Raw genomic sequence first — 26,994 nt, 5'->3', positions numbered from 1 at the left:
ACTTGTTATTTTCTGTGTGTGTGTGTTTTCTATAGTAAGCATCCTAATAGGTGTAAAGTGGTATCTCATTGTGGGTTTGACTTGCATTTCCCCAAGGATTAGCGATGTTGAGCATCTTTTCGTGTCTTCATATGGCCATTTGTATCTCTTTTTTGGAGAAATGTCTACTTAAGTCCTTTGCCCATTTTTTAATTGGGTTGTTTGTTTTTTTGTTGTTGAGTTCACCATAAATCCTTTTTGAAACAAGATAGAGTAAGGGAGAAAAGTGTTACATAGATGTTAGGTTTTATACTCTTCATCATTATCCCAGTCTTTTAAACGCCCTAACATGCATGTACATGTTCTGGAACACTCCAGGAAACAGTCGTTCATGTGGGCTTCCATTGATCTGGCTATAGCCGTCACATTTCCCAGCCTTGACCACAGGAAATATCCACACATTGGTTATGTTTTCCTTCCTCTCCTTGGTTGTTACCAACACCTCTACCCTTACCTACACACTGGATTCAAATAAACAAGAAGGAATTCCAGTCGACTTATATATCCAACGCTAGGAAGTGGTTAAGAATTCACAGAGTATCCGTTTGATGGATGCTCATTAGAAATGTTGTTTAAAAGTGTGTAATGACATATATTGAAAGTAGCAAGACAAAAAGTTGTATAAATGATATGATTTTAACTCTGTTCATTTTTATATATAGGAATGTTTTATACATAGAAATTTTTTATACATAGAAAAAAGGAAATGTATTTAAGGTTTGGCAGTTTTCTGCAATGAAATGTTTACTTGGATAACCAGAAATATAAAAAGTAAAAAGAAAAATTTTAAAAAGAGAAGTGACAAAGCCAAGTGACCACATATGAAAAAGTGCATCGAAAGTTAGCAGTTTTAAATACTTTTTAGAATAAGGCGAATTAAGAATGTTTGAATGAATCGATATTGGTGAGTATAAAAAGTTAAAATAGGAGCCAGCCTGGTGGTGTAGTGGTTTAGTTTGCCGTCTCCGCTTCAGTGGCCCGAGGTTTGCAGGTTCGGATTCCGGGTGTGGACCTAGCACCACTTGTTAAGCCACGCTGTGGTGAGGTCCCACACAAAGTGGAGGAAGATTGGCACAGATGTTAGCTGAGCAACAATCTTCCTCAAGCAAAAAGAGGAAGATTGGCAACAGATGTTAGCTCAGGGTCAATCTTCCTCACACACACACAAAAGTTAAAATACGTTATTCGAATTCAGTGAACTTCTTGACAAAACAGTGGATTTGAACCATTGTAGCAGGACAGGTACAGCCTTTCCCGTCCTCTATGAGTTTGTCAGTGCACAGGGAAGGAAAAACCACGACTCTTGGTAAACTAGTGAATAACAATAATAGTAACAACGATTGCTACCATTTACTTACTGTGTAGCAGACATTGTGCTAAGTGATATACGTGCATTATCTGCAGCAGTGGCTCCAGAATTTCTATGTGGGGCAGGTTTTAGAAGGTAACTTGTTTGGCTGGCAGGTCTAGGAGGCTTGAACTGAGGTTATGTGGTAGACCCGCTGTCTTTTCTTAAATTATGGGTTTATTTGTGTTGGTTCGGGAGGGCTGATGGTGATTATGTGTGTGTGATAATCGTGTCCTAAAGTCCCAAGATGCGGCAAGTCACCTCTTGGTTCCACCACTGCTGATCTCATTGAGTCCTCACAACAACTTCTCAAGGCAGATTTTCTACAAGAGAAATCTGAGGCTTAGAGAGATTAAGAATTTGCCCGCGGTCTCATAGGTAGGAAGTGGCAGATCCCCATTTGAAAACAAGTTTATCTGACTCCTAAACCCATGTTCTTTGCAACAGTTCTCTACTGCCCATTTATACCAGGGCTAGCCTTGTCCGAAACCTGGCAAGTGAGGTTTACCTAAGCACAGAAAATGGCTCAGATCATACTTCACACACACACACACACACACACACACACCTATTGAATTTTTAAAAACAGCCCAGAGGAAACTACTTATTGGACGTGATAAAATACATTATATTGAAAACAACATTATTTAATGAACAAGACCCTCTTGCTAACTTGATAATTTGTCTTCTGGTTTTTGACGATGATTTATCCTGTTTGCAAATGGGTCAGATTCTTCAGAAGGGCTTTAAGCCACATGTCATAAAGCGGGTATTAAAGAGCCAAAGACATAGTTAAAGAGACTGGTAGTGAACAAGAGAAACACAAGCCGCTGAAGAGTGCAGCCTGAGATTCTAGGATAGACAAGTGTTCAGAGGCAGAGCTTGTTCCTCCCCAGGAGAATGTGCAGACACTCCCCACCCCCATGCGTCCCAGCTTAGTGGGGCAGTCTCCACCAGTCCCTTAAGATCACGATCCTTATCAAATTGATTTATTTAAAAATTTAAGGAGTATTAAAGCTATGCCATAAAAAATGCATGTTAATATTGGGAAATTGCTAAGTGAAAAATAATTTACAAAGTAGTATTAGGATGTGAAAGCTGTTTTTGGTAAATGGAATCCAAAAAAGTGCGTTTATGTACTAGTATATATAGTCATAAGAAAAGCACTGAAAAGACGTGTACTAAAACGTTAACGGTGGTTTACTATGGGGGGTGACTTTTGCCTTATTACTCTGATTTTTGGTGTGTTTTTCAAGTTTTCTGGATTGTATTTGCTAATTTGCAATTAGAGTAAAATGACTTAAAAATCAAAGGCGTGGTCACCACACCTACTTTTTAATGTAAATGCAGCAGACCGTGGTACAATATGCATTTTTGGAAGAAGATAGGGACAGAAATTCAAAGGGACAAATACACTGCCATAGAGCTCCAGTGCTGGCAGGGGACATCTGGGACTATGGGGGCTTGGGAGGGGCACATGGTGCTCCATGTTTGTTCAAGGAAGAATAAAGGGAAGAAAAAAGGAGGGAAGGAGGAAGGAGAAGAAATACATGCAAAGACCTAAGACTCAAAGCGCTAGGAGGTGCTGAGAGGTTACCAAATGTTAATTTCCATATTTGGCTTCTTTTCTTCTTTTGGGAAATGGAAGACATATAGTTTCCTATTGTTGCTATAACAACTTGCCACCAACTTAGTGGCCTAAAACAATACAACTTTATTCTCTTACAGTTCTGGATGTCAGAAGCCTGAAAGTGGGTCTCGTGGGCTAAAATCAAAGTGTTGGCAGGATTGCCTTCCTCCTGGAGGCTCTATGGGAAAATCTGTTCCTTATCTTTCCAGATCTAGAGGCTGTCTGCATTCCTCGGCTCATGTCCCCTTTCCAGCAATGACACTTCAACCTCAGTTCCGTTGTCACATCTTCTCTGACTCTGACCCTTTGCCTCCCTCTTATGAGGACCTTTGTGGTTTCATTGGACTCACCAGATAATCTAGGATAATCTCCCCATCTCAAGATTCTTAATTTAATCATATCTGCCAAATCTCTTTTGCATGTAAGGTAACATACTCACAGATTCTGCAGATTACGATGTGGATATCTTTGGGGTGAGGGGGCATTCTTCAGCCTGCCACAGAAGGAAGCCAATATGTATATTTCTACTACCTACTGGGTACATAATAAACAGAACCTCATCTAATCCTTCAACACCCTTGGGAAATAGATGCCAGGATTTGCTTTGGAGGTTGAAGAAACTGAGCCTTAGCACAATTTGGGATTCCACCCAAGGTCAAGTTACTGGGATGCAAACCCAGATCCCTGAACCTGAGCTCAAGCCAGGCTGCCTCGTGGCCTTGCCTCCTCTCATCTCTCCCATCCACCTCTCCCTCCTCTTTCTTGTCTGGGCCTGGCCCCCAGCTCACGGGGCAAGCTGAAGCTGCTGTTTCCCAACTCGTCATGCTTGTCTGATGACAATGTAGTCATAGCTTGATCCTAGGGCCTCAGAATCTTCTTTTAGGCTTTTTTCTTGACCTTCAAAAATTCAACAAGCATTTTTTGAGCTTATTCTGCTGGGTCCTAGAATAGCAGGGAAGATAGACCTAAGCTAAAAAATGTCAGGACAGTCTAAGTGATACACGCTGTCTCAGACATTTGAACTATAGCGTTGTAGGAAGCCAGACCAGGGAGTTCCAAGTCTTTGGAATTTTATGTGAATCTCCCTCATCGACCCTGGGCAAAATCTAAGGTCCAGAGAAGAAGCAAAGGCTTCTTTCTTTCCAGCCCCCTGAGGGACCAGCTATTGTTAGTCTTTGTGTTCCCTGTGCTTTGCACATAGCTATACTCTATAAATATTTAAAAGTCAGGGACAGGGTCAATCAAGACAGATGCACCAAAAGGAACAAGCAGTGTCTGAGACCAATAAAGGGTTAAAAGTCACTGTTTGGTCTCTCTCTATTCTGCCTGGCAACTGATGACACTAAACGTTTCCCCTGTTTTCACAGGGAGAGGGCCCTGAGTGTGCTCAGTTGCTAAATCACGGAAGAGCGCGCGGTATACAGTTTCTTGGAAGATCAGCTGGGACCTGTCAGAGTTTGGTTAAAAGAATCCGAAAGAGAAGGATTTCACGGGGCAGATGGTGCTCCTGGTACCTCTCATCATTGTATTAACAGGGAAGCTCAGCGATGCCCGTGAGTAACCCAAGTTCTCTTTGCTCTCAACTCCAAAGCTGAGGCAGCCTAGGGGGAACAGCTTGTCTTCCCAAAATTTGTGCTGAAAGGAGGAAGAAGCCAGGGGTGGAAAAGTGTATTTATGAAGCCAAGGACTTGTAGGAGCGATGAACTAGCTGAACAGGTTCCCAGTTTATGTGTGTAGGATTTTGATGTCACCCACCTGAGGGGGTGGAAATAGTTCTGGAAAGACCCTCCTAGTAACTTCCTAACTTTCCTTCTGAGCATTGCTCCTATTTTTTTCTGCTCATATCTTGTTTTACTTTCATTTCTCCTCTTTACTAGCCTGGTGAGTCTCATGGGGATGTAGTCAGAGTTTTCAGGGGCATTGCAGAGTGGAGCAGATCATTGTCCATGTTTATTTATGTTTCCTCCTCATCACAAGCCCGACTTGTAACAAAAGATCCCAGAAAGATAAAACTATGGTTCTAGACTAGTGTACTGGTTGTAAGAGACGTCAACTGAGTAGAGGGAAGAGTTTGTCATTGTTTCGGGGCCCCATGTCACTGGGGAAGCAGGCGCCTTCTGTTACCCCAGATACATGAGAAGGCCCATGGGCTAGAAGCGCCAGCCTTCTCTACCCTAGCAACTGCTCTCCCAGCTGGGGGCTTGCACTCCCAGGCAGGTGGGCAGATGGTGTCTAGAACTCAGTTGTCTGGGCCACCACCAAAGGTGGTAACTCATGAACATGACAGGAAGGAGCTCTTTCAAATCATCTATGTATTAATTCCACTAATGTTGGTTGATGACCTACTATGTGCCAGGCACTTTTGAGGATATGACGGTGAACAAGACAGACATAGTTCCTGCTTTGTAGAAATTTAATTCAGAAAAGTCCTACCATTCAAGTCATAAATGGGAAAGATTGGGGGATAAGGAGACAGATGATGGAAAGAAGAAGGGAGGAGGGAGGTAAAGGGTGATATTTCTAGAAGTTAAAAGCTTATATGTTACCCGCATTGATCCTCAAAGAACTCTCCGATAATATGACCACAGTATCCTCTAAGCACAATCTTTCATGTGATGGTCTCACTAACCCTTGTGGTAGACTAAGAAAATATGCCCATAACCAGATGAGGAAAGCTAGACCTAGAGAGGTTGACTCAGCTCACATAAGGAGCGGAGTCCAAGGTGGATACAGGTCATCCAGCCTGAGTCCCAGGCTTTCCACAATCTCACAGTGGCTCTGGATGTGAACACTTGGCACTTTGATCATCTGTGGAATTTGAAGTAAAACTAGTCAGCTATAAAGGGTAGGGAAGGTCACTTTGTGCTCGTTATTCTCCTTTTGACTCCTTAGACTCCATCTTCCTCTGTTCCATCTTGTGCCCTGAGAGGCTGACTGCTACAGACTGTGTCACCTAGTCTCTCTTGCAGGCTGATTTCCATTTGGGTTCACCTAATGGAAGACGCTGAAAGGAGAGAGATCAGACAGCAGGGAGGTTAGGGTATTTCCTTCCTCCTTCCTCTCTTTCTCTAATGTCTCTGGTGCTAGCTTGTCCGTCTGCAATATAGTTTTCTCTGAATAGCCCCTTCTTCGTGGTTCTAGCTCCCACTGGGCCTCCATAATTTGCTACTCTTATCTCTGCAGCCCTAGGGGTGGTTACAACTTCCCATAGTTGCCAGCTTCTGGTGCCTCCTCATCCCTCATTTGTTCCCTTAACCCTGCCCATACCTCTGCAAGGAGGCCCTTCATTAAGGTCTCTTCATGTGGCTCATCTGGAGTGAAGGCTGCTTCCTGCCAGGACCCTGACTGAGCACTCTTGAACATTGAGGGACAGGATTTGAGAGGGAAGGGAGATGAGGTTATGAAAAAAGACTTGCTCTACTTGGTATTTGTGCCTAATGCTGGCCCTGAGTAGGAGCTTCTAGATATGGCAATGGAGGGAGGAGATAGCAGAGTGTTTGGGGTCACAACTCCAGGAAATGTCAAGATAACTCCAACAGTACTTCCTGTGTGTTGCTTTCATTGACTCCATGGCCTGCAGGTGATTGCTCTTTCCTTTGTACTCCCATAGCTCCTGGTCACAGTTCTATAATATTCTGTTTACAAAATCTTTCCTTCGAGGCTCTCCTTAAAGGCAGAGAGAGATCTCCTCACTTTCCTCTTCTTTATTTCCCTGGCACTACCTAGTGACCAATAGGCACTTAATGAATGTTTCCAAAGTGATTTTATATTCAAAGGTAAGGTCTCTAAGACACTGAAATTATCTGACTGTGAGCCACAGAGAACTAGGGTAGCAATAATGACTAGAAATTTGCAACTGTGGTTTACTGTAATTGCAGAATTTGTATATAAAAAAAAACTGTTTCATGGTTTACAACTCATCCTGTTCTTTATTTCATCCTGTGCGAAACTGTGATTTGGTGATGTGGGTGGGTGTAATTAGTCTAGGGGCATGAATGGGATCTCTCTTGCATAGCCATATGCGGTTTTTGTTTAATCTTGAAATAACCAGGGTCAGTCTCTTGGTATCACTCACAATTCTATGGGTGTTATCAATCTGCTTAACGAATGATGGAGTCTTTCACAGACAAGGACTGATGATGGATAAACCCCCTAAGTTGCCAACTGGGCTAGTGTTAAAAGACTGACTTGCAGATTGTCTGTTTAGAAATCACCTTGAGTTTAAAGAGTTAACATGAGAAAATATGGGCATTTGCTATAGACTTTATTAGGCTTCAGTCTGTTTCCATGGAGCTGTTGCCAAGGTACATGCAGTAGAAATTTCTCCAAGACAATGTTTCACTCCCTTAAGGCTCTCTTCTTCTTGGTTGACATTGAATCTGTCTAAATCTGAGAAATTCGAATAATTTGTAGGTTTTCTTCTGACTAGTTGGAATATCTATCTATTCTCATTACAATCCATTGACTTCAATGCTCTTACCCCAGAGGATTACGAAGAACTGGAGGGAGGGAACCTGGGTTAAAGATCAAACACGTGGTTCTTTAAACACTTGCTTTATGAAACTCAAACTGAGACAGATGACAAAGGACATTCTTTCTGATGTCCAAATACATAATGATTATGAAAAGTCTTTCAAGAGTATACATATCAAATCACATTTTCTTACATCTTCAACAAATCATTTAAAAAGAACAGAATTCATAAAATTGGAATTCTTCTGGGAAATGTAAGATATATGGTCATCATCATATACACAGAGTCCTGAGAAAAAACCCGCCAGAGCTCATTCGTCTATCCTCCAAAGCTCTACATGGCCTTACAGTGGTCTCCATCCTACTCCTCAAACACGCGGAGCAGGCACCCTCCTTGAGGACTTGGGCTTGCTGTTCTGTCTGGAAGGTTCTTCTCCCATGGCTGACTTCCTCACTTCATTCACATCTCTGCTCAACCACCACCTGCTCGGAGAGGCCTTTCCCGTCCCTCTATCTAAGAGATCCGTCCTCTTCACACTCTATCTCCTTTCTCTGCTTTATTTTTCTTCTCAATCTTCATCACCACCTGATCTTGTATTATATATCTATCAATTGCCTTTCTTCCTCCTAGAAATTAGCTCAGAGGGCTGGGACTTTGATGTGTTCATTGGTGTGTCCCTAGCAGCTCAGACTATGCCTGTGGAAATTCAGAGAAGAGTAAAACTGATATGAAGGAAGCTATTGGTAACCTCCAAAGGATAGCCTCAAAGGAGTAACTAAAAAATCAACCTGTCCCACTCAGCACTTTCAGGCCCTCAATGAGTTCCTGTAGTTAGATGAGTTGTGAGGAGAGGGGCTCGCAGTTCTTGCTGTGCATAGTACCATTCACATCACTGCATGGTTGAGAAGTGTCCATAGGTCCTCTTAACTAAAAATATCGCCGTCCACTTCTCCCCCTCATTCCCATGATGCCTGAAATTCCGAAGAGTAGTTCCCAGGAATCCTACTCATTTTGACTATAATGAGGCATTGGGCTATTTGGGAGGGCCAACAAATAATTGGGATTTTGTTGACTTCATTATCCAATCAGGACTCACAGCTACTTGTAGGAAGATCTGGAGCCAAGGCCCCTAGGGACTGGGAAATCGGGGACAGTGAGTCATCCTTGACACAAGGGGGCAAGAGAGAGAGAGAGCAGTGAAGACAGGATGAGGAGCCTGAAACAGAGCCTGGGTTGGGAAAGTGCCCCTGCGTTAGGGCCAATTGGGTAATCTAAGGCAGAGAGACTTCCCATCAGAGAGATCAGAGTGTGATTCCTGGCTCTTCCACTTACGGATTCTAAGGATGATCTTGGGCAATTTTCTTCACCTCTCTGCACCTATTTTCGGTCTGCAAAATGGGAATTACCTACCTCAAAGCATTGCTGTGAGGAGTAAATGAAACTCATGTTTATTAAGGGCTTAGCATGGTACCCAACACATAGTACCTACTCAATAAATCAATGCAGTTCTGATAGTTATGATTTGGATGCTGCTGCCCTTCATGGCTCATTGAAGGCTCAACTTCATGGAAGGTTTGCCACCTCCTCCTTGGAGCGTTTCTGGATCCTTCATAGGAAAGCAGGATCTCTCTCCTCTGAGCTTCTGGAGCACTCCATTGGTACCCCTTTCACGGCGCTTACTGCTGGCTGCTGTGTGTTATTGCATTGTATTTATTTATGTTACGTGCTTTAGTTCTCCAATAATCCTGTAAGTGCCTGGGGAAGAGAACTGGTGTCTGATTTGTTTTTCTCTTCCTGACAATGCCTCACAATTCCTTGTACATGGCGGATACCCAATAAATATAAATTGCCCCCATGAATGAATACCTGAAAACACTTCATCGATTATTTTATAATCCAGTGATTTTCACAGCCTCTTGTAAAAATGGCCCAACTAGTCAATCTATAGGTTAAAGGGAACATCATTTAGGACATAAAGTGACCACTGCATGTGGTCTTCTAAGAGCGGTTTGGTTGTGTTGTTCAGGCTTTCCAGCATTGTCTCTCAGAGGCTACTGGGACAGGCCAGCAAATGCCCTTTGCAAAGCAGCTTGACCAGCCTGGGCAGAAGACCAAATTCTCAATTGCAGGTTTCAGTTCAATAAGTGAGTTGATGCTGATGATCTGTTTCTTGAAAGGGAGAGAGAAACCCAATTTCATAATTATTGGAGCAAGAAGAGTCAGAAGATTAGATTGAATGGCATGAAATTGCCATTTTTATAGATCAAAAATGGTCAAATATAGGTCTTTTAAAATGATCAACCTTCATAGTTATACTAGAAATCTGATCATCTGGGCAACACATCCATAGGAGATAAATTGTTACAAGGTCTAATGTACCATGAGAGAAGGAGTACCATGGACTTTGCTCTATCTTTTCTGTTCTGACTTAATACCTGTCAACTAATTTCCCATCACACCGACATAGCCTTTTGGAAGCCCAACTAGGAAGCAAGCGTGACTGTACTTGTGGATGCACCAGATGGGTAACGAGCCCTTGGCAAACGAAGGGGAGAGGGCTGTGATGTCGTGGAGCAGAGCCATACTGCAGCTGCATGAGGGATGGACAGGCAGACGACCGGCAGACGGAGGCCAGCCTTTAGGGGCAGAGCAGCCTTTGAAGTCAGGGCTGGCTGGTGGAGAACTCTGCTCTAAAACCAGGAATTAGACTGAGATTGAGGTTGGAGAAAAGGGCATTACACTGTACTTAGTATTATCAACAGACCCTATTTCTCTCTATTTACCTCTTATAAACTCTGGATGACATGGATTTTTACGAAGTTATGTTTTCATAAGAAAGCAAAATTACGTGACTTGTAAATGTTATGTGTGGAGATGATGTCAACGATACTCACTTAGAAGAAATCTTCCCGTTGAGCTTTAATGTCCCAAGTCATTAATGCTTTTTTTTTTTTTGCTTGTTGGCATCTGCTAGGAATGCAGACCCCAGAGATCATAAAAGGAACCCTGGATTCCAAGGGAAGTTCTATACCAATCCAACTTAGCTCAGTAACAGTCTCTTTTTTCATTCCTTCTTCCTTCTCCTCTCCCCTTCTTTGCCTAGAGTTTGATTTGTGAGGTTTTTTCCTATGAATAACTGTGGAAGCGATTCCTACCTATTTTTTTTTCCCCTTACCCCCTCAGCTCCAGCCACAGGCCTTCTTGCTGCTCCTGGAACATGCCAGGCACGTCTTTTCCTCAGGGCCTTTGTGCCATCCCCTGCCTGGAGCGCTGTCCCCAGATATCTGCCTGGCTCCCTCACTCCCTGCACGTCCTTGTAACCTTCTCCAGGAGGCCTTCCTAACCATTGCTGTTTAAAATTGTATTGCTTAGTCTTCTTTGCAGCTTTTTCTCCATTGCACTTTTTAAAAGACATGTTACATATTTCATTTATTTTGCATTGTCTCTCTTCCTCCCCTCCTCCCATTAGGGTATAGGTTCCATGAGGACAGACATTTTTATCTGTTTTATCTGTTGTGTGCTCAGGTCCCAGAACAGTGTCTGACACAGAGGAGACGCTCACATGTTTGTTGAATACACAAATGGATACTAACAAAGTGTGAGAGCTGATGCTCATGACTTGTTCTTCCTTTTGCCCGCATCTTTAAACAGTTGTATATCTTCAGAGTAGCTGCAAAACCTTTCCAGATGTGGAGAAATAGAACTGTTTCAGAATCGGTTGCAGATTCAAGCATGTACACCTTTTGCAGACTCTGGACTGGATATAAATTAGATTTCAGTTCTGCTCTCCTTTACCAGCCTGCCCTTTATGAAAAGTATTTGTGTTTTTTTTTTTGCTGAGGAAGATTGGTCCTGAGCTAACATCTGCCACCAGTCTTCCTCTATTTTGTATGTGGGTTGCCACCACAGCACGGCCACTGATGAGTGGTGTAGGTCTGCTCCCAGGGAACTGAACCCAGGCCACCAAAGCAGAACACGCCAAACTTAACCACTAGGCTGTGGAGCCAGCCCCTGAAAAGTATTTTTTTTAAGTGTAAGTTCCAGGTTGAATAGATTCATATTCATGTTGGCATGTTTCCTTATTTCAAAGCAGAGAAATAAAATGCTTAGCCAACAATTTAATTCACAAATATTTACAAAGTTCTTACCACGTTCCAAGCTCCAAGTGCTAGGCCTTGCAGGAAATACAAAGGAAAAAAGCTAAGTCCCAGTTCTTAAGTGCCCTAGCATGGAGAAGTGGGTGGAAAGTGAGCAAAGAAAGGAGAGTAGAAGGCAGAGAATGGTAACTGCTGGTTTGCGGATAGAGCTTGTGCTTCTGCCTCAACCCCTGGCTCTTGTTTTCCTAAGAACCAACACTTTGACCTTGGGCAAATTACAAAACCTCCGAACCTCTGACTTCTCACCTGTAAAATGGGGATAATAATCATTTGCGGGTTGATCCAAGGGCCAAACAAACCAATATATGGGATAATACTTTCTAATAAACCATAAAGTAATAAATTTTTAAAAACCCATGATGATCTTACGTCCAACCTCAGAGGCTTCCACTGAATTGCCTCCCCACTCCCCACAGGAAGGGAAAGGCAGAGGTGAAAGGTCAAAGCAGTGCTGAGGGGCCTTGGGGCCTTATGCTCTGCCCAAGCCTGCGGGAGACCAGCCTCCATCTTGCTCAGCATGGCAGCGCACGTGCAGGACCCAGCCTCCAGGGAGGGGGCCCAGGGGCTGGGTGCCTGCTTTGAACCCTGCCAAGCAGCCTCCACCCCAGCTGGAGGGCAGGGAGAAAGGGGAGCTGGACCTTGCACTGTGTTCACAGCTGGTACGATTAGCCAGCAGGGGCCCGGCAGCCTGGTTCAGTCTCAGGGAATCCTGTCTCCCCTCGTAGTTAAAGTACGGGTATCCTGGCCTTGGGGTGGTCAGTTCTAAAAGATGCTCTCCACGTTATAAATTCTTTCAGAAGCAGTTTCCGAGAAAAGATAATTATTGACAGACTTGCATGCACAAAGGCTGACCCAACCAGTTGTGAGCTGATGTTTTAAAATTTGATGTTTTTTTTTCTTAAATATATATTTACAAATGAAGAGCGCAGAGTGAACATCCTTAAGTGGCATTCGGCCTAGGGAATGGGAGCCTGATACCCATCCATGGTTCTGCACAGTGACAAGGGCCATACGTGAAGATCTGAGTGCCCAGGGAATTCAGAAAGGGGACAACAGCATTGAGTCGGGCAATCTGGAAGGACTTTGGGGAAGTGGTGTCTAGTATATCCCTTAGACAGGCAAGAGAAGTCCCTGGCAGTGGATGTGGCCCCACAACTTTAGAGGGCTCCACTCTGGCCCTCCTCTACCACATCCTTCCCCACAGAGTGAGGAGTCCATGTGCTTACCCTGTGTCTGGAGTTCACTGCCCAGATGACTCAGGGCTGCTGGGTTTATATAGGCCTCTTCCTTTGGTCCATTCTCCTAAGGAGGGACTATGCTGCTAGGCCCGAGGAGCGGCCAGGAGGCAGTGTGTGTGGATGCAGCTTGAATGAGAGAGAAGCAGTGTCTACATGTGGGCAACGAGGCCTTTGGCAGGGCTGGGTGGAGCCAGCGGAGGGCAGTGAAGGAGGTGAGTCTCAGGTCAAGGGCCAGGGGTTGGAGGATGGAGGCCAGCTTTCTCTGTGCTATCTCACTCAGGCTCAGAATTTCACAAAGTCTGATATTTTTAAATTTGAACTTGGCCTTTGAAGTCATACGAAGGGATATTTGTCAAAGTAGGAGGATAGAACTATTTAACAGTTTGTTAGCTTGATTTATTCCTTTTAAATATTTGGATCTCTGATGTGTGCACCTCCTTTGTCCTCACCCACACAAATGTCAGAGCTGGTCCTGGGAGTGTCTTTGGAGATGGGTTTTGATGACTGAGAAGGATTTAGGTGAGTCAAAAGGGCAGAAGGTAACAAGACAAAAGGCTCGGAGATGGGCGTTTCCAGGGAACAGGGAGCAGAGTAGGGACGAAAGCCAGCGTTGCTGTGTGCCTTCTGTCTGCAGCTCTTTGGCACGGCATGGACGCCCTGCGCCTTCCCAGCCTGGGCTCTGCCTACTTCTCAGGTGTCATCTCTCCCAGTCTCTGTGACGCTTACTCCAGCCATCTTAGGCCATCAGTTCCCACAGTCTGCCACATTCTCATACCTCCTGCCTACACACAAGGCTTCTGCCCTGCTCCCACCACCCTCCCCTTGTCTCCCCTCCCAGCCCTTTGCCTGCTCATCTTCTACCTGTCCTTGAGATCTCCCCTAAGACATATCTCCTCTGGAAAGTCTTCCTGGAGGGCCCACGCCCCACACTGACGCCGTCACAATACCTATCACACTGCTTTGAAACTGTCTTGTCTGTCTCCACCAGACCGTGAGCTTCTTGGACGAGCTGAGAGAAGCTCAGTGTGGAAGTGGCAGAGGGGGCCAAATGCTTTTGGTTTATTTTAGCCTACTTTGACTCTTAGAGATTATTACAATTCTTATCATGATATTCTGCCAGAAGAAAAAGTAGAGAAAGAATAAGAAAATAGTTGACAGAGATGGTTTGGTATAACAGGAAAAGCACTGTGCTTTTAAAGAGATTTTTCTCAGGAAGCCTGAGTCCTTATGTGAATTCTCACACTGACTGACCTGGAGTGTGTGTGTGTGTGTGTGTGTGTATACACTCACGTGGGCACACGCAGTGGTGGAGTGGGGGCCCTCATTTATCCACCCAGAAGCTTCTGTAACACAAGGGGTTGAGGTATCAGGGTTTTCAAACCCTCAGAGTCGCTTAGGGACAGCTCCCTCTGGGGAGCCAATGGGTAGTCCTGGGCCCCTCTCCCACAGACCACAGCAGCACTCTCTACTTCGCTTACAAATTGAGATGACCTGTAAAATTTCATTCTAGCATTTCCAAACCTGAATCAAAAAGGCTCCTAGTCTTGGGCTAGAGCTCTAAAATCCTTTCCTGGTCCCAGTTCCTGGGGTTGTGTGATTCGGTAAGAGGAAGTAGCAGCTGGCCCCCAGGAGGAGTGGGTGCAGCTGAATGTGGAGCACTGACATGGGGATTAAATGGAATGCAGCTTATGGATCTGGATCATCTGTGACTCTAAATACCTTCCTTCTTTGCTTCCCTCCCAGGGACTCACTCGCTGAGATATTTTCGCCTGGGCATTTCAGATCCTGGCCATGGGATCCCTGAGTTTATTTCAGTTGGGTATGTGGACTCTCATCCTATCACCACATATGACAGTGTCTCTCGGCGGAAGGAGCCACGGGCCCCCTGGATGGCGGAGAACCTCGCGCCGGATCACTGGGAGAGGTACACTCAGCTGCTGAGGGGCTGGCAGCAGACGTTCAAGAAGGAATTGCAGCACCTGGAGAGCCTCTACAATCACTCAGGTGGTGAACGCAGCAGCGATGAATGCTTTCCCTTGCTAGGCCCCACCCCGACAGAGAGGTCCCTGGGCTGACAGTGAATGTGAACATTGCTGAGTTGCAGTCTCTCTGGTTTCTGGAAAAGGCTGGAAATCTGGTTGTTGGGGTTCAGTGCCTGCCCACTGCCCTATGCATTTTCCAAATTGTCTGTCTCCTCTCTAAGAGCCCTTTGTCCTTTGCTCTCCATGTCCCTACCCTATCCTATTCAGGCTCCTGACCTGTATCTTCTCCTTTCCCCTTCTCAATTTGGCCGTTCTTTGTCTCATTTCCTGGTGGCCCGGCGTAGTGAGTTGCTTGCTTATGCGTAATGACTTACTGCATTAAGTTTCCCAGGGATATTTCTGGCTCCTGCATATTTCTCCCTCCTCCACCACACTATAAAGTTTATCAATTAATCATTCCCATTGTAGGATAACTCCCCAAGGCAGGAATTATCATGTTCTTTTGGCATGCAGTAGGTACTCCACAAATATCTGTTGATAGATGGGCTTATGTCACAGGAACCTCCTGGAGACTCAGTGATGCCATGGCTGGCCTGTGGGGTGATGTATTCCGGGATAGAGGATGCTTCCAGCCATGCTCTCAGTCACATCACCTGGGTGCTCACCTCCACATCCCTGTGTAAACCCCTTTCTGGCCTGCATGTGTGTTTCAGGGTTTCACACTTACCAGAGAATGATCGGCTGCGAGTTGCTGGAGGATGGAAGCACCACGGGATTTCTCCAATATGCGTATGATGGACAGGATTTCATTATCTTCGACAAAGACACCCTCTCCTGGACGGCTCTAGATAACATAGCTTACATCACCAAGAAGGCATGGGAGGCCAATCGGCATAAGTTACAATATGAAAAGAATTGGCTGGAAGAAGAATGTATTGCCTGGTTAAAGAGATTCCTGGAGTATGGGAAAGATACCCTACAAAGGACAGGTAAAGAGAAGGGACAACACCTTGTCCCCACATCCTCAGGACCCTTGGTTTTATACATAATTTCCTCTAATCTAGGTTATATTCACCATATTCTGAAATCCGTCTTGTTAGTTTGACTATCGTGATCTATAACTCCCTGTGAAAATTTTCCCTATTACTTTTTATCAGCATCTTGACAAGAGTCAGCAATTTCACTTTTCTTGCCAGAGTCGAGTACCTCCAGGGATGCCTGCTTTTTGGGGGACCCAGTGAGACAAGCCCTTCCATCTTTGTCGGTGATAAGTTGGGAAGTGGAGCAATTCTAACAAGTTGTTTAGTCCCTAAGGGCTTACCCAACACCAGTACGAGTGACAAACTGGGCTTACAAAGAAGACAAATGGAGGGTCTTTGTTTTCCTAAATGATTTATGATAAGATTCCTTTCAGTAAAAAGCTCCTCTTATACATTAAAGATATGGCCGAATTGGTCAACTTTTACTTAATACAGGAGTTTTCACTTGTAATCTTATTCAGAGCGAATTATGTCTGTATCATGTGATGGGAAACTCCTAGAAACAGTGTGACTTTTCCGACAGGGGTGATCTTTAGTGGTGGACTTTCAAGAGCTGTAGGGGGCCGCTGGGGAGGCATCTGGGCCACAGTTGTGAACATGGACTGTCTGTCCAAGAGCGCTGGCCCTGGAGGCAGATGACTAGATTTTGAGCTTCGGTGTTCCCACTTGCTAGCTGAGCAACCATCTTAATTATAATGGTTGCAAGTAACAGAAACCTGCTCAAACTGGCTTAAGCACAAAGATGGAAGCTATTTGAAAGGCAGAAATCTGGGCAGTGTGGGGACCTGGGGAATTAAAATCAAGATTTAATTGGCTTTTTCCAAGGTGAGGATGCGGCAGCCAGCATAAAGCTCATATCCTTGAAGCTTCACCATCCCGGCAGCAGGGGCCTCTCTCTCCCAGCTCTAGTTACAAAAAATTTTACCACAGGAGGATCCTGGTTGGCCTGAGTTGGATGGAGGGCCATCTCTTGGACTAATCATTGTGACCATCAGGATGGGTTTCTAAGGTTGGCCATGGGTAACAGAGTTCCAGCAAGAACTAAACGACCTGCCCAAAATGGTTTAACTGAGGAGAATTCAATAACAGGATTATCTACAGAAGTATAATTAGGATTGAGGAAACCAGTAAGGTCTGGTGAGGTACCTAGAGACTCGTAACAGAGCGAAGTCGTTACATGCCCTAGATCTGAAGGGCAAGGAGAGGGACCGTCATTACCAGAGCCTGGCAAGGGGAGTAGCCTGGAGGAGCCTCTAGCAAGAGCTGGGGTTGTGGAGGAACTTGGTCACTGGCAGACAGCAGTGGCTGGGGAACTGGGAGACAAGACCCCAAGCCCTCCAGTTCTTTGATCTTTTGCTGAGGATGCTCTTCCCAGCTGCCAAACCCAGCTGGAAGCTGGGGACAAGAGAGCCCTAAAGGTGGAGTCTGATGAGCACAGGCTCCTGGGGCACAAAGCAGAGTACAGAAGGTCAGAGACTAGATCTGAGGGCTAGTAAAGAGAGAATAACCAGTGCACACAGTTTGGGTTAGGTTTGGGTGGCAGGATTAAGATCGGTACCTCTTAACAGAAGCACGTGTTGGAGCGGGATGGACAAATTTTCCAATGTATGTCTTGTGTCTGTCAGGAGAATAGGTTCTTGTTATCAGAAAAAGTGGGCTAATTGATGCTAGGCCAAGAAAGCAATAATCTTGAATAAAATAAATAGGTGTGATAAGCATGACATAATTTATATTACATATATTTCTGCCTGATGACAATCACCGTCTTCATCCATTCAGGCTGCTATAACAACATCCTAAAGACTGGGTAACTTACAGAAATTGATGTGAAATGATGTATATGAAAGCACTTTGTATACTATAGGTCTCTGTTCACACATTAAATGTTATTATTGTAGCCAGACTGAAGAAGGCTTGGCAGCTTAGTATCTGGTTGAAATCTATGGCCAACTTGGGGTTGTATGGGACCATTAATCACTAACACTTTCTAGGCCAAGGCTGGGCAGATCTGAAGAGGGGCCATATGAGTCTCCACTTGCTGATCTCAATGAGGGGCATAGGCTTTGACTGCAAACAAAGAGAACCCCTGGCCTACTGCTCTCAGCCTACTGCTCCTCAGCCCTGGGGAGAAGGTAGGGAAATTAGGACAAAGTTGCTCTGAATTGGGATTTGAGGGTTAATACTAATCCTCTTGATTTTCTCTGGGGTGAGGAGCTCTTTGGGAAAACAGCGGGGAGCCTGGGCACCTGGGTTGTGTGGGAAGAGTGTAGGAAGTCTGATTTCAGTCTATCTGCCTCCTCTCTTTCTACAATGAGTATCCTCATGGGGTCTCAACCCTTTGGTCAAAACCTGCTCTTAGAAAAGGATCTGGGATCGGTTTCTTACAGGCAGTGTCTCCCCTGGTGGCATTTATATTTTCTTCTAATGTTGGAAAGCCTTTTTCTCCTACTAAATTTCATACCTCAGGAAACAGACAAAGAAGGTGTCATTGAGATGAAGGCTCTTCTCTGGATCAGGGTGGCGGAGAGCAAGGAGGAGTGAGGAGCTGAGTCTTAGAGATGAAAGGAAGCAGTCCCTCCAGGTGTGCCACCAGGCTCTGTGTGGCTCATGCCAGGATGTGACCCAGTGTCAGCAGGAAACGTTGAGGACAGCACCATATGGAAAATTAGCAGAATAGTCAAGAGGAAGCAAGGCCACAGATGGATAATTTGTTGTTGTCACTGCTGGAGCCACTCCCTGATAGGAATTTCTATAGCCCCTTAGAGGGTATAACCATGACATAATTTATATTACATGTGTCTATGCCTGATGACAATCACTGTCTTCGTCCATTCAGGCTGCTATAACAACATCTCACAGACTGGGTAACTTACAAACAATAGAAATTTATTTCTCACAGTTCTGGAGGCTGGAGGTATGAGATCAGGGCGCCAGCATGGTCAGATGGGCTTGTTCTGGGTTGCAGACTGCCAACTTCTTGCTGTGTCCTCACATGGTGGATGGGGGCTAGGGATCTCTCTGGAGCCTCTTTTATGAGGCACTAATCCCATTTATGAGGGTTCCACCCTCAGGACTTATGTACCTCCCAAAGATACCACCTACTAACACCATCACATTTGAGAGTTAGGATTTCAACATGAATTTGGCGGGGGGGACACAAACATTCAGAACATAGCAATCTCCAAAGAGCCAGCCCAAGTACACAAGCAGTCAGAGCCAAGGCTGAGCCGAGATGGCTGTGATATCTATTTGTACTCACACAGAATTAAGAAAAAGGAGTGCTGAGTTCTAATCTCCAATCTTTTGCTTAATTCCTTATCGCAAACAGTCGCTTATGTATTTTGTAGCTCAGTTTTCCTTTTCTTTTTCTCCCCTTGGAGGACAGAGCATGGCTCAGCTCCACATTCGTCGTTCCCAGGCACACTGCCCTAGTAGGAAGTACACGATAAAGCAGTTTGTTGGTATAAAGCTGGGTTCTGGGACATTCTTGGTTTTAGATGTTTCCTGCAATGAAAAAAATTAATTGGGAAACCCAGTTGCCAAGCTGTAGTATTGTATGCTCATGCACAAAAGATACTTCCATTTAACTTTAGCTTCTTCTTCGTAGAGCCTCCACTGGTCAGAGTAAATCGCAGAGAAACTTTTCCAGGGATGACAACTCTTTTCTGCAGAGCTCATGGCTTTTACCCCCCAGAAATTTCCATGATCTGGATGAAAAACGGGGAAGAAATTGTCCAACAAGTGGATTATGGAGACATTCTTCCCAGTGGGGATGGGACCTATCAGACGTGGGTATCAGTTGAGCTGGATGCTCAGAGCAGCGAACTTTACTCCTGTCATGTAGAGCACTGTGGCCTCCACACGGTTCTTCAGGTCCCCCAGGGTAAGGACAGGGTTGTGACTCTCGGTAGGGGGGAGGGGTGGTGAGACTGAGGAAAGAGGGCAAGCAGGAAGCATGGATCACTGCTTGCCTTAGAATGGTTCTTTTAAATCAGAGAGTCTCTCACTTTTTGTTCTCAGGGCTCCTTTATACTTTCAAAATTATTGAGGGCCCCAAAGAGCTTTTGTTTATGTGGGTTATATCTATTTTATTTACTGTATTACAAATTAAAAATTAAAAAAATATTAACACAAGAAAACAAAAACACATATTCCATTAGCCATCAGAGCGATGATGCTATCACATGTCATGTAGCCTCTAGAAAACTCCACTGTACACGTGTGGGAGATTGAGATAAAAAGTGGGAAATCATGACTTAGACTTCGTGGACTCCCTGAAAGGGCTTTGAGGACCCCTGGGGCATCAGACACATTTTGAGCACTGCTGTTCCTCTGTTTTAGATTATTGGTCCCCACGGAGCTATGAAGTGAGAAGGGACAGTAAGAAAAATAGTGTTGAGCTTCCCAGTCATCACAGGGAAAAAAGTCTTCCAAAGTTAAGATAGACAGGGAGGAAGACTTGTGGAGTTTTCCTCATTTTCTTGCTTTCAGAATCAGAAACTATCCCTCTGGTGATGAAAGCTGTTGCTGGGTCCATTGTCCTCGCCATTGCCCTGGCTGGAGTTGGCATCCTTGTCTGGAGAAGACCACCCCGAGGTGAGAGGCATGTGGAAGGATCCTGGGGGACTACTGATTGTCTCTCCACAGCTCCAGTTCTACTTTCTGCACCTGCCACTCTGAGCCCATTGAGAAATGGGTTGGGCTTTGCTTTGCGATCACAGGAGGACCTGGAACACCTCTCCCACCCTACAGCCAACACACACCACAGATAATGCTTGCAAGGAGAGTGGTCTGTTTCATAGGTGATGCTGGACATCAACAAAGTGGTACAACTCCTGTCCAGGTGAACTATCCCCCTAGAAGTTGGGTCAGAGAAGATATAGTGATCTTGATTTGTCTTTTTCTAAACTATATCCTTATTATTTATTACTATTGACTTTTAAGGACATTTTGTCCTTTGTTGCAAGACTTTTTTAAGTTTCCCCATTTTGACAACATTTTTCTGCCCCAATCATGAAAGTCCTTTTCCTTCTAAATTCATCTTTCAACACATAAAATGTTGGAGAGTAGATACCTTTGGAAAATGGAACTCGGGATGAGGAAAAGAGAAGGAGAAATGGGAGAGATATAGGCTTTTGATACCTTGGGGGAAAAAATTCATTCATTCACTAAATGTGTGTTAAGTACCTACTATGTTCCAGGTACTGTACTGGACGCTGGGATATAGCGATGCAAAAGGCAGACATGACCTCTGCTGTTTGAGAGTGTACAGTCTAGTCTTGTAAGGTCTGGCTTCACTAGGTGCTCAAGTCGATCACAGCATAACCTGGATTATGAGTTGAACCCAGTGTGGACTGGGAGTTTGGCTTTGCTTCACAGCCGTAGACTTCAACCCCAATTCAGGTGATACCGTACACAGCATGTTATAGATCAAAGTAAAATCAACTCCTTTATTAGAAAATCAACTCAGAGAGTTAATAGGTCGTTAGTGTTTCCTTTATTAAAAAAGTACAGCACTAATCCCAATCCAATAAATGATAGCTGCTGAAGGAAAAAAAAAATTTCTTTTTTACAATGACTCACCTCTCCCAGGAATGCAATACACTGTGAGTTCCTGCTTTTTATCTTATGGAGTTTGTGATTTTGAGTTAAAATTTATCAAGCACTAAGAGGATCTTGACAAAGCAGGCTAAAAATGTCAACGCTGGCTTCTCAGATTTTGCTGAACATTGCATAATTTATTTTTGAGCTATAAGGAAAAATGCACGTATCTGACTAAAAACTCTTTTCCTTTCAGAGCAAAGTGGAGTCATCTACCTTCCTACACCACATCAATGACAGGAGATAGCTCTTTTCCAGTTGTCTCTCCTCTAGGGACCGTGGTCTTCTCTGTCCCCTATGGATTCAAGTCCAGGGCTCAAATCTCTTGACCATACCCACAACAGACATGGATATTATAGGATTGAATATTTATGGCAGAATATTTGCCAGGAAGTTTTCTTTGTTCTTTGGCTCCAAAAGGACTGTCAGCTTTCAAGCTCTTTTGATGGGCTCCTTTATCATATTTGGCTCTAAATATAGCTTGTCCCATGACACAATACTTCTCTGCAAACCATTTGTCAACAATAGTTTACAAGTATTTTAGAGAATCTCAGAGCTGGAAGGAACCATTGGATCTGGAGCAGGAAATGTCTTCCACAGAGCCTTTGACTTTTGCATCCAGCCTCTACTTGAATACCATCAGTGGAGGGACACCTCACCATATCATAAAATGGCCTTCCTCCTTCATCTTCTTTCATGAGAAGGTTTACCAGGCAAGAGTTTCAACTATTGTGGGTGCCATGACTGTGTCCCTACAGATAGGGTTGGATCACCCCCTGAGAGTGGCCAGCGAGTTTCTACAAGGACCTGTGAATGACGGGATCATTTTACACATTTCCTGGCCTGAGAGAAAGCAAAAATGCCCCTGTTCTGATGACAACTCTGCCTGGTAGCTTGGAATCTTGAAAATATGCCTGGTTGGATCTGTGGAGGTGGTCTTGTTCTTTCTGTCTTTCATGGGAAAGTAAGAATGAGAATCATCACACATATTATCACCTTCAGTGGAACTACAGAAACCTGGACCCAAGTGAAATCTTTTCATGTAAAAATGATACGGAGCCAGCCTTGTGGCATAGTGGTTAAGTACACATGCTCCGCTTTGGAGGCCTGGGGTTCACAGCGGACCTACACACTGCTCATCAAGCCACGCTGTGGCAGCGTCCCACATATAATAGAGAAAGACTGGCACAGATGTTAGCTCAGTGACAATCTTCCTCAAGCAAAAAGAAGATTGGCAACAGATGTTAGCTCAGGGCCAGTCCTCTTCACAAAATAAATAAGCAAATAATAAATAATAAAAAATGATAGCATGTTTATGTCTCAGAAGAGCATTCAATTCTAATTTCTGTCCTTCTATTGGTTTACTGTAGATGAACCTGACTCATCTTTATACATAAGCTATTCTCCATACACACGCATGGGGAATAAATAAAAGCCCCACTGTGAGAATTAACATCCCCTTGATCCTCCTTACTCTCCCCAATTCCCTAGAATCCTCACCATCACTTACCTCTTGTCCTGCCATGTGTAGCTGCTGGTCCTAGGGCCGATTGTCAGTTAGAAATGCATCCATCCCGCTCCTCTGACCTTTTTTGACTGTACACTTCAGCCCTAATACTACTTCAGTGGCCCCAACATTGACAACTGGCTTGGAAATGCACCTCAGGCTTGACCTTTGCTCTCCCTTGACCATGACGTTTGCCGCCTGGCTTTAATCATCACAGCCACAGGTAAAGACACTTTCAGTGTGCCAGGCCTGAGAGAACCCACCTGCCAGGCCTGCACCTTGCTCCACAGTCCCCACCTAGTTCCATGGATGAAGCTCCCACTGTCTGCCTCTCTTTTCTGGCACTGGTGGAGCTGCACAGGAGCACAACTGGGTTGCTTATTTTGTTTTTACGGTTGCCATGGGCAATTTCCATACCATCTTTTAAGCAGTATTGCACTATGAAGACAGCACTTTATTTCTGGTTTCTTCTTACAATCAGAATAGTTAAGCCTTAATATGTTTTTGGATGGATGCATAGTGATAGAGGTGATGTATCTATGTAAATGTCTTGCCTCTCTAACTGCATGGTACTTTCATCAAATACACGAATGGCCAACGATAGAGACGAAAACGGCATGGTACTGGTACAAAAACAGGCACACAGATCAGTGGGACAGAACTGAAAGCCCAGAAGTAAAACCACACATCTATGGACAGCTAATCTTCAACAAAGGTGCCAAGAACATACAATGGAGAAAAGATAGTCTCTTCAATAAATGGTGTTGCGGGGCCAGCCTGGTGGAGCAGCAGTTAACTTTGCACGTTCCACTTCGGTGGCCTGGGGTTCCCCGGTTCAGATCCCGGGTGTGGACATGGCACTGCTTGTCAAGCCATGCTGTGTATGTGTCCCACATATAAAGTAGAGGAAGATGGGCACGGATGTTAGCTCAGGGCCAGTCTTCCTCAGCAAAAAGAGGAGAATTGGTGGCAGATGTTAGCTCAGGGCTAATCTTCCTCAAAATAAATAAATAAATAGTGCTGGGAAAACTGGACAGCCACATGCAAAAGAATGAAGGTAGACCACTATCTGACACCATACAGAAAAATAAACTCAAAATGGATCAAAGACTTGAAGATACGTCCTGAAACTATAAAACTCCTGGAAGATAATATTGGTAGTACACTCTTTGACATTGAACTAAAAAGGATCTTTTCAAATATCATGTCCTCTCAGACGAGGGAAACAAAAGAAAAAATAAAGAAGTGGGAATTCATCAGACTAAAGAGCTTCTGCAACGCAAAAGAAACTGGGATCAAAACAAAGAGACAACCCACCAACTGGGAGAAAATATTTGCAAATCATATATCTGACAAGGGGTTAATCTCCATAATATATAAGGAACTCACACAACTGAACAATAAGAAAGCAAACAACCCGATCAAAAAGTGGGCAGAGGAGATGAACACACATTTTTCCAAAGAAGATATACAGATGGCCAATAAACACATGAAAAGATGTTCAACATCACTAATCATCAGGGAAATGCAAATCAAAACTATACTAAGATATCACCTTACACCTGTTAAAATGGCTGTAATCACTAAGACTGAAAATAACAAATGTTGGAGAGGGTGTGGAGAGAAGGGAACCCTCACACACTGCTGGTGGGAGTGCAAACTCGTGCAGCCACTATGGAAAACAGTATGGAGATTCCTCAAAAAACTAAAATAGAACTACCATATGACCCAGCTATCCCACTACTGAGTATCTACCCAAACAACTTGAAATCAACCATCCAAAGTAACATATGCACCCCTATGTTCATTGCAGCACTATTCACAACAGCCAAGGCATGGAAGCAACCCAAGTGCCTATCGTCTGGTGACCATAGAAGATGTGGTATATATATACAATGGAATACTACTCAACCAGAAAAAAAGACAAATTCATCCCATTTGCAATAACATGGATGGACCTGGAGGGAATTATACTAAGCAAAATAAGCCAGACTGAGAAAGACAAACACCAGATGATTTCACTCATATGTGGAATATAAACAAGCATATGGACAAAGAAAACAGTTCAGTGATTACCAGTGGGGGGTGGGCACAGTGGGTGAAGGGGAGCACTTATGTGGTGACGGTCAAGAAATAATGTACAACTGAAATCTCACATTGATGTAAACTATTATGAACTCAATAAAACAAAAAAAGACATGAATGGCCAACGCTTCTTGGTGCTCCCAGGGCCTTGCTCCACACCTAACACAAATAAAAATGCCCAGATGGATGAAGAGGAGGAGGTGGAGGCAAGGACAAGGATGTGGTGACAAGATATTCCGTAATGCACTTGCACCATTTCTGTTTCTTCCTTGGGGGTTTTATAATATAAGGAGAGTGACCCAGAAATATAATATAAAGGGGCGACTTTAAAAAATACATAAAATTTTGCAATCTTCATTTTACCAGTTGTTCAAAATTATATTATTTCTTAATAATATTAGACTTGTTATCACTTCATTAATTCACATTTGATGAGATGCTGAGTAATCAAAATCTATGAAATATTTGGTAACATAATCTAAACATTAAAAACAAAGAACCGTGCTATCACCACAATTATGTTTGGACTTTGAATTGTCTTTACTTAATATTTGGATTAAGAACACTAGAAGAGAAGTCTGTTCAACTCTGTTCTTTTTTTTTTTAAATCCACTCCATTTATTATGTTTTCCTTTTCAGCACATACAGACCAAGACGTGGCACGTTTAAATGGCAGAGTAACGGGGCGGGGGGGTGGGGGGGGGTGGGGGGCTGGCGCAGGAAAGCAGTTTGAAGAGCAGTGTGAAAGTCAGGCAAGGTTTTCTCTTACCAGACTTCTCTGTCACTGGGGTTCTGAGCTGTCCTATCAGATGGCTGGCCTCTTCTTGCTTCCACTATTTTCAAGTTCTTCCGAGCCTTCCCTATGTCAGAAGAACAACTTGGTTTTCCCTCTTCTCTTTATTTTTGGCCTGAGAGGAGATTGTTTTCACAGTCGTGGCCATGAGGAATAGTCATCCACTTGGGAGGCCAGTTGATCATTTTCTGGCAGGGTCCCTCAGAACGGTCACATGTTATTTTGATCATCCATGTGTGGGGTCTTGGTCCTCACATGTGCAGGTCAAGTGTCCCCATGGGCTGATCAGATGGGTGGGTAAACTGGAGCACCAGTGTATTAATTTACTGTGAGAAACACGACTGCCAAGTGGGTCAGGTATTTGTCTTAGCTAGTCAGCGCATCTTCCAGCAGCAGAGTCTACAGGAAAACAACTAACCACAGTCAGAAGAGGGCTCGGTGGCCTCAGAATTGGTGCAGGGGGACACATTCCTGCTGTTTAGTGCCTCCTTTCCAGGGTTTGCTCTTCTTTCACACACAATTTATCAGCTCAAGGAGTGTTCTCCAGGGAGCAGAAGGTATTTGCCCAAAGCCTTAGGCAGTGGACAGCAGCGCTAGAGGGAGCACAGGTCACTCATCTCCCAGCCCAGGTGTTTCCTGCTTGACTGCATTGCCCTTCTCCCCTCTGCCCCTTCTGAAATGCCTTCACCACCCCTCTTGCTCTGGGCCTTCGCCGTCTTTTAGCCCTTTATCTCTCTGCAACATCTCTGCCTCTCCCTTTCACTCTGGGCTCCCTTTCTCCAAAGTCCTTCTATTTTCTGGTTGCCCTAAAGCCTGCAGGCTGCGTAGCAAATCCCAAACCCTAGTAGCTTAACACAGCAACAGTTATTTTACTATCTTGCATGGTTTCCGTGGGTCAGGAATTGGGTAGGGCTTGGCTAAGCAGTTCTGGCTCGGGGTTGCAGTCAGATAGCAGCTGGAACTGAAATGGTGCAGGACTGGAGCAGCTTGGGGTGGGCGTCAGGCATCTCTCTCTCCACGTAGACTCAGGGACTCTCCATATGGTCTCTCTGTGTGGATTAGTTTGGGCTTCCTCACTTTATGGCGGCCTCAAGGGCAGT

The 26,994-nt window shown here is 44.4% G+C and overlaps 1 protein-coding gene across 3 annotated transcripts; it reads left to right on the top strand.

Moving 5' to 3' along the window:
* The first annotated feature begins 4,382 nt into the window (after positions 1 to 4,382).
* LOC106833911 (major histocompatibility complex class I-related gene protein) lies at positions 4,383 to 24,306 on the top strand. Of its 3 annotated transcripts, none has more exons than XM_014845261.3 (6): positions 4,383 to 4,570; positions 14,630 to 14,890; positions 15,582 to 15,857; positions 19,516 to 19,791; positions 20,400 to 20,504; positions 21,706 to 24,306. In XM_014845261.3, the coding sequence occupies exons 1-6, from the start codon at positions 4,516 to 4,518 to the stop codon at positions 21,744 to 21,746; spliced, it is 1,014 nt and encodes a 337-aa protein (XP_014700747.1). In that variant the 5' UTR covers positions 4,383 to 4,515; the 3' UTR covers positions 21,747 to 24,306. The 3 variants fall into 3 exon arrangements, 2 of the variants coding, with proteins under 2 accessions (XP_014700747.1, XP_070354089.1); XR_011498330.1 differs by having other exon boundaries at positions 4,395 to 4,570; positions 20,400 to 20,751; positions 21,706 to 22,835; XM_070497988.1 differs by lacking the exon at positions 19,516 to 19,791 and having other exon boundaries at positions 4,396 to 4,570.
* The last annotated feature ends 2,688 nt before the right edge of the window (positions 24,307 to 26,994 follow it).

Source organism: Equus asinus, chromosome 25, assembly GCF_041296235.1.
Source record: "Equus asinus isolate D_3611 breed Donkey chromosome 25, EquAss-T2T_v2, whole genome shotgun sequence".
In the NCBI taxonomy this organism is placed as follows: domain Eukaryota; kingdom Metazoa; phylum Chordata; class Mammalia; order Perissodactyla; family Equidae; genus Equus; species Equus asinus.
Note: the sequence above shows the minus strand (reverse complement) of the source record. Positions and strands in the feature narration are given on the sequence as shown.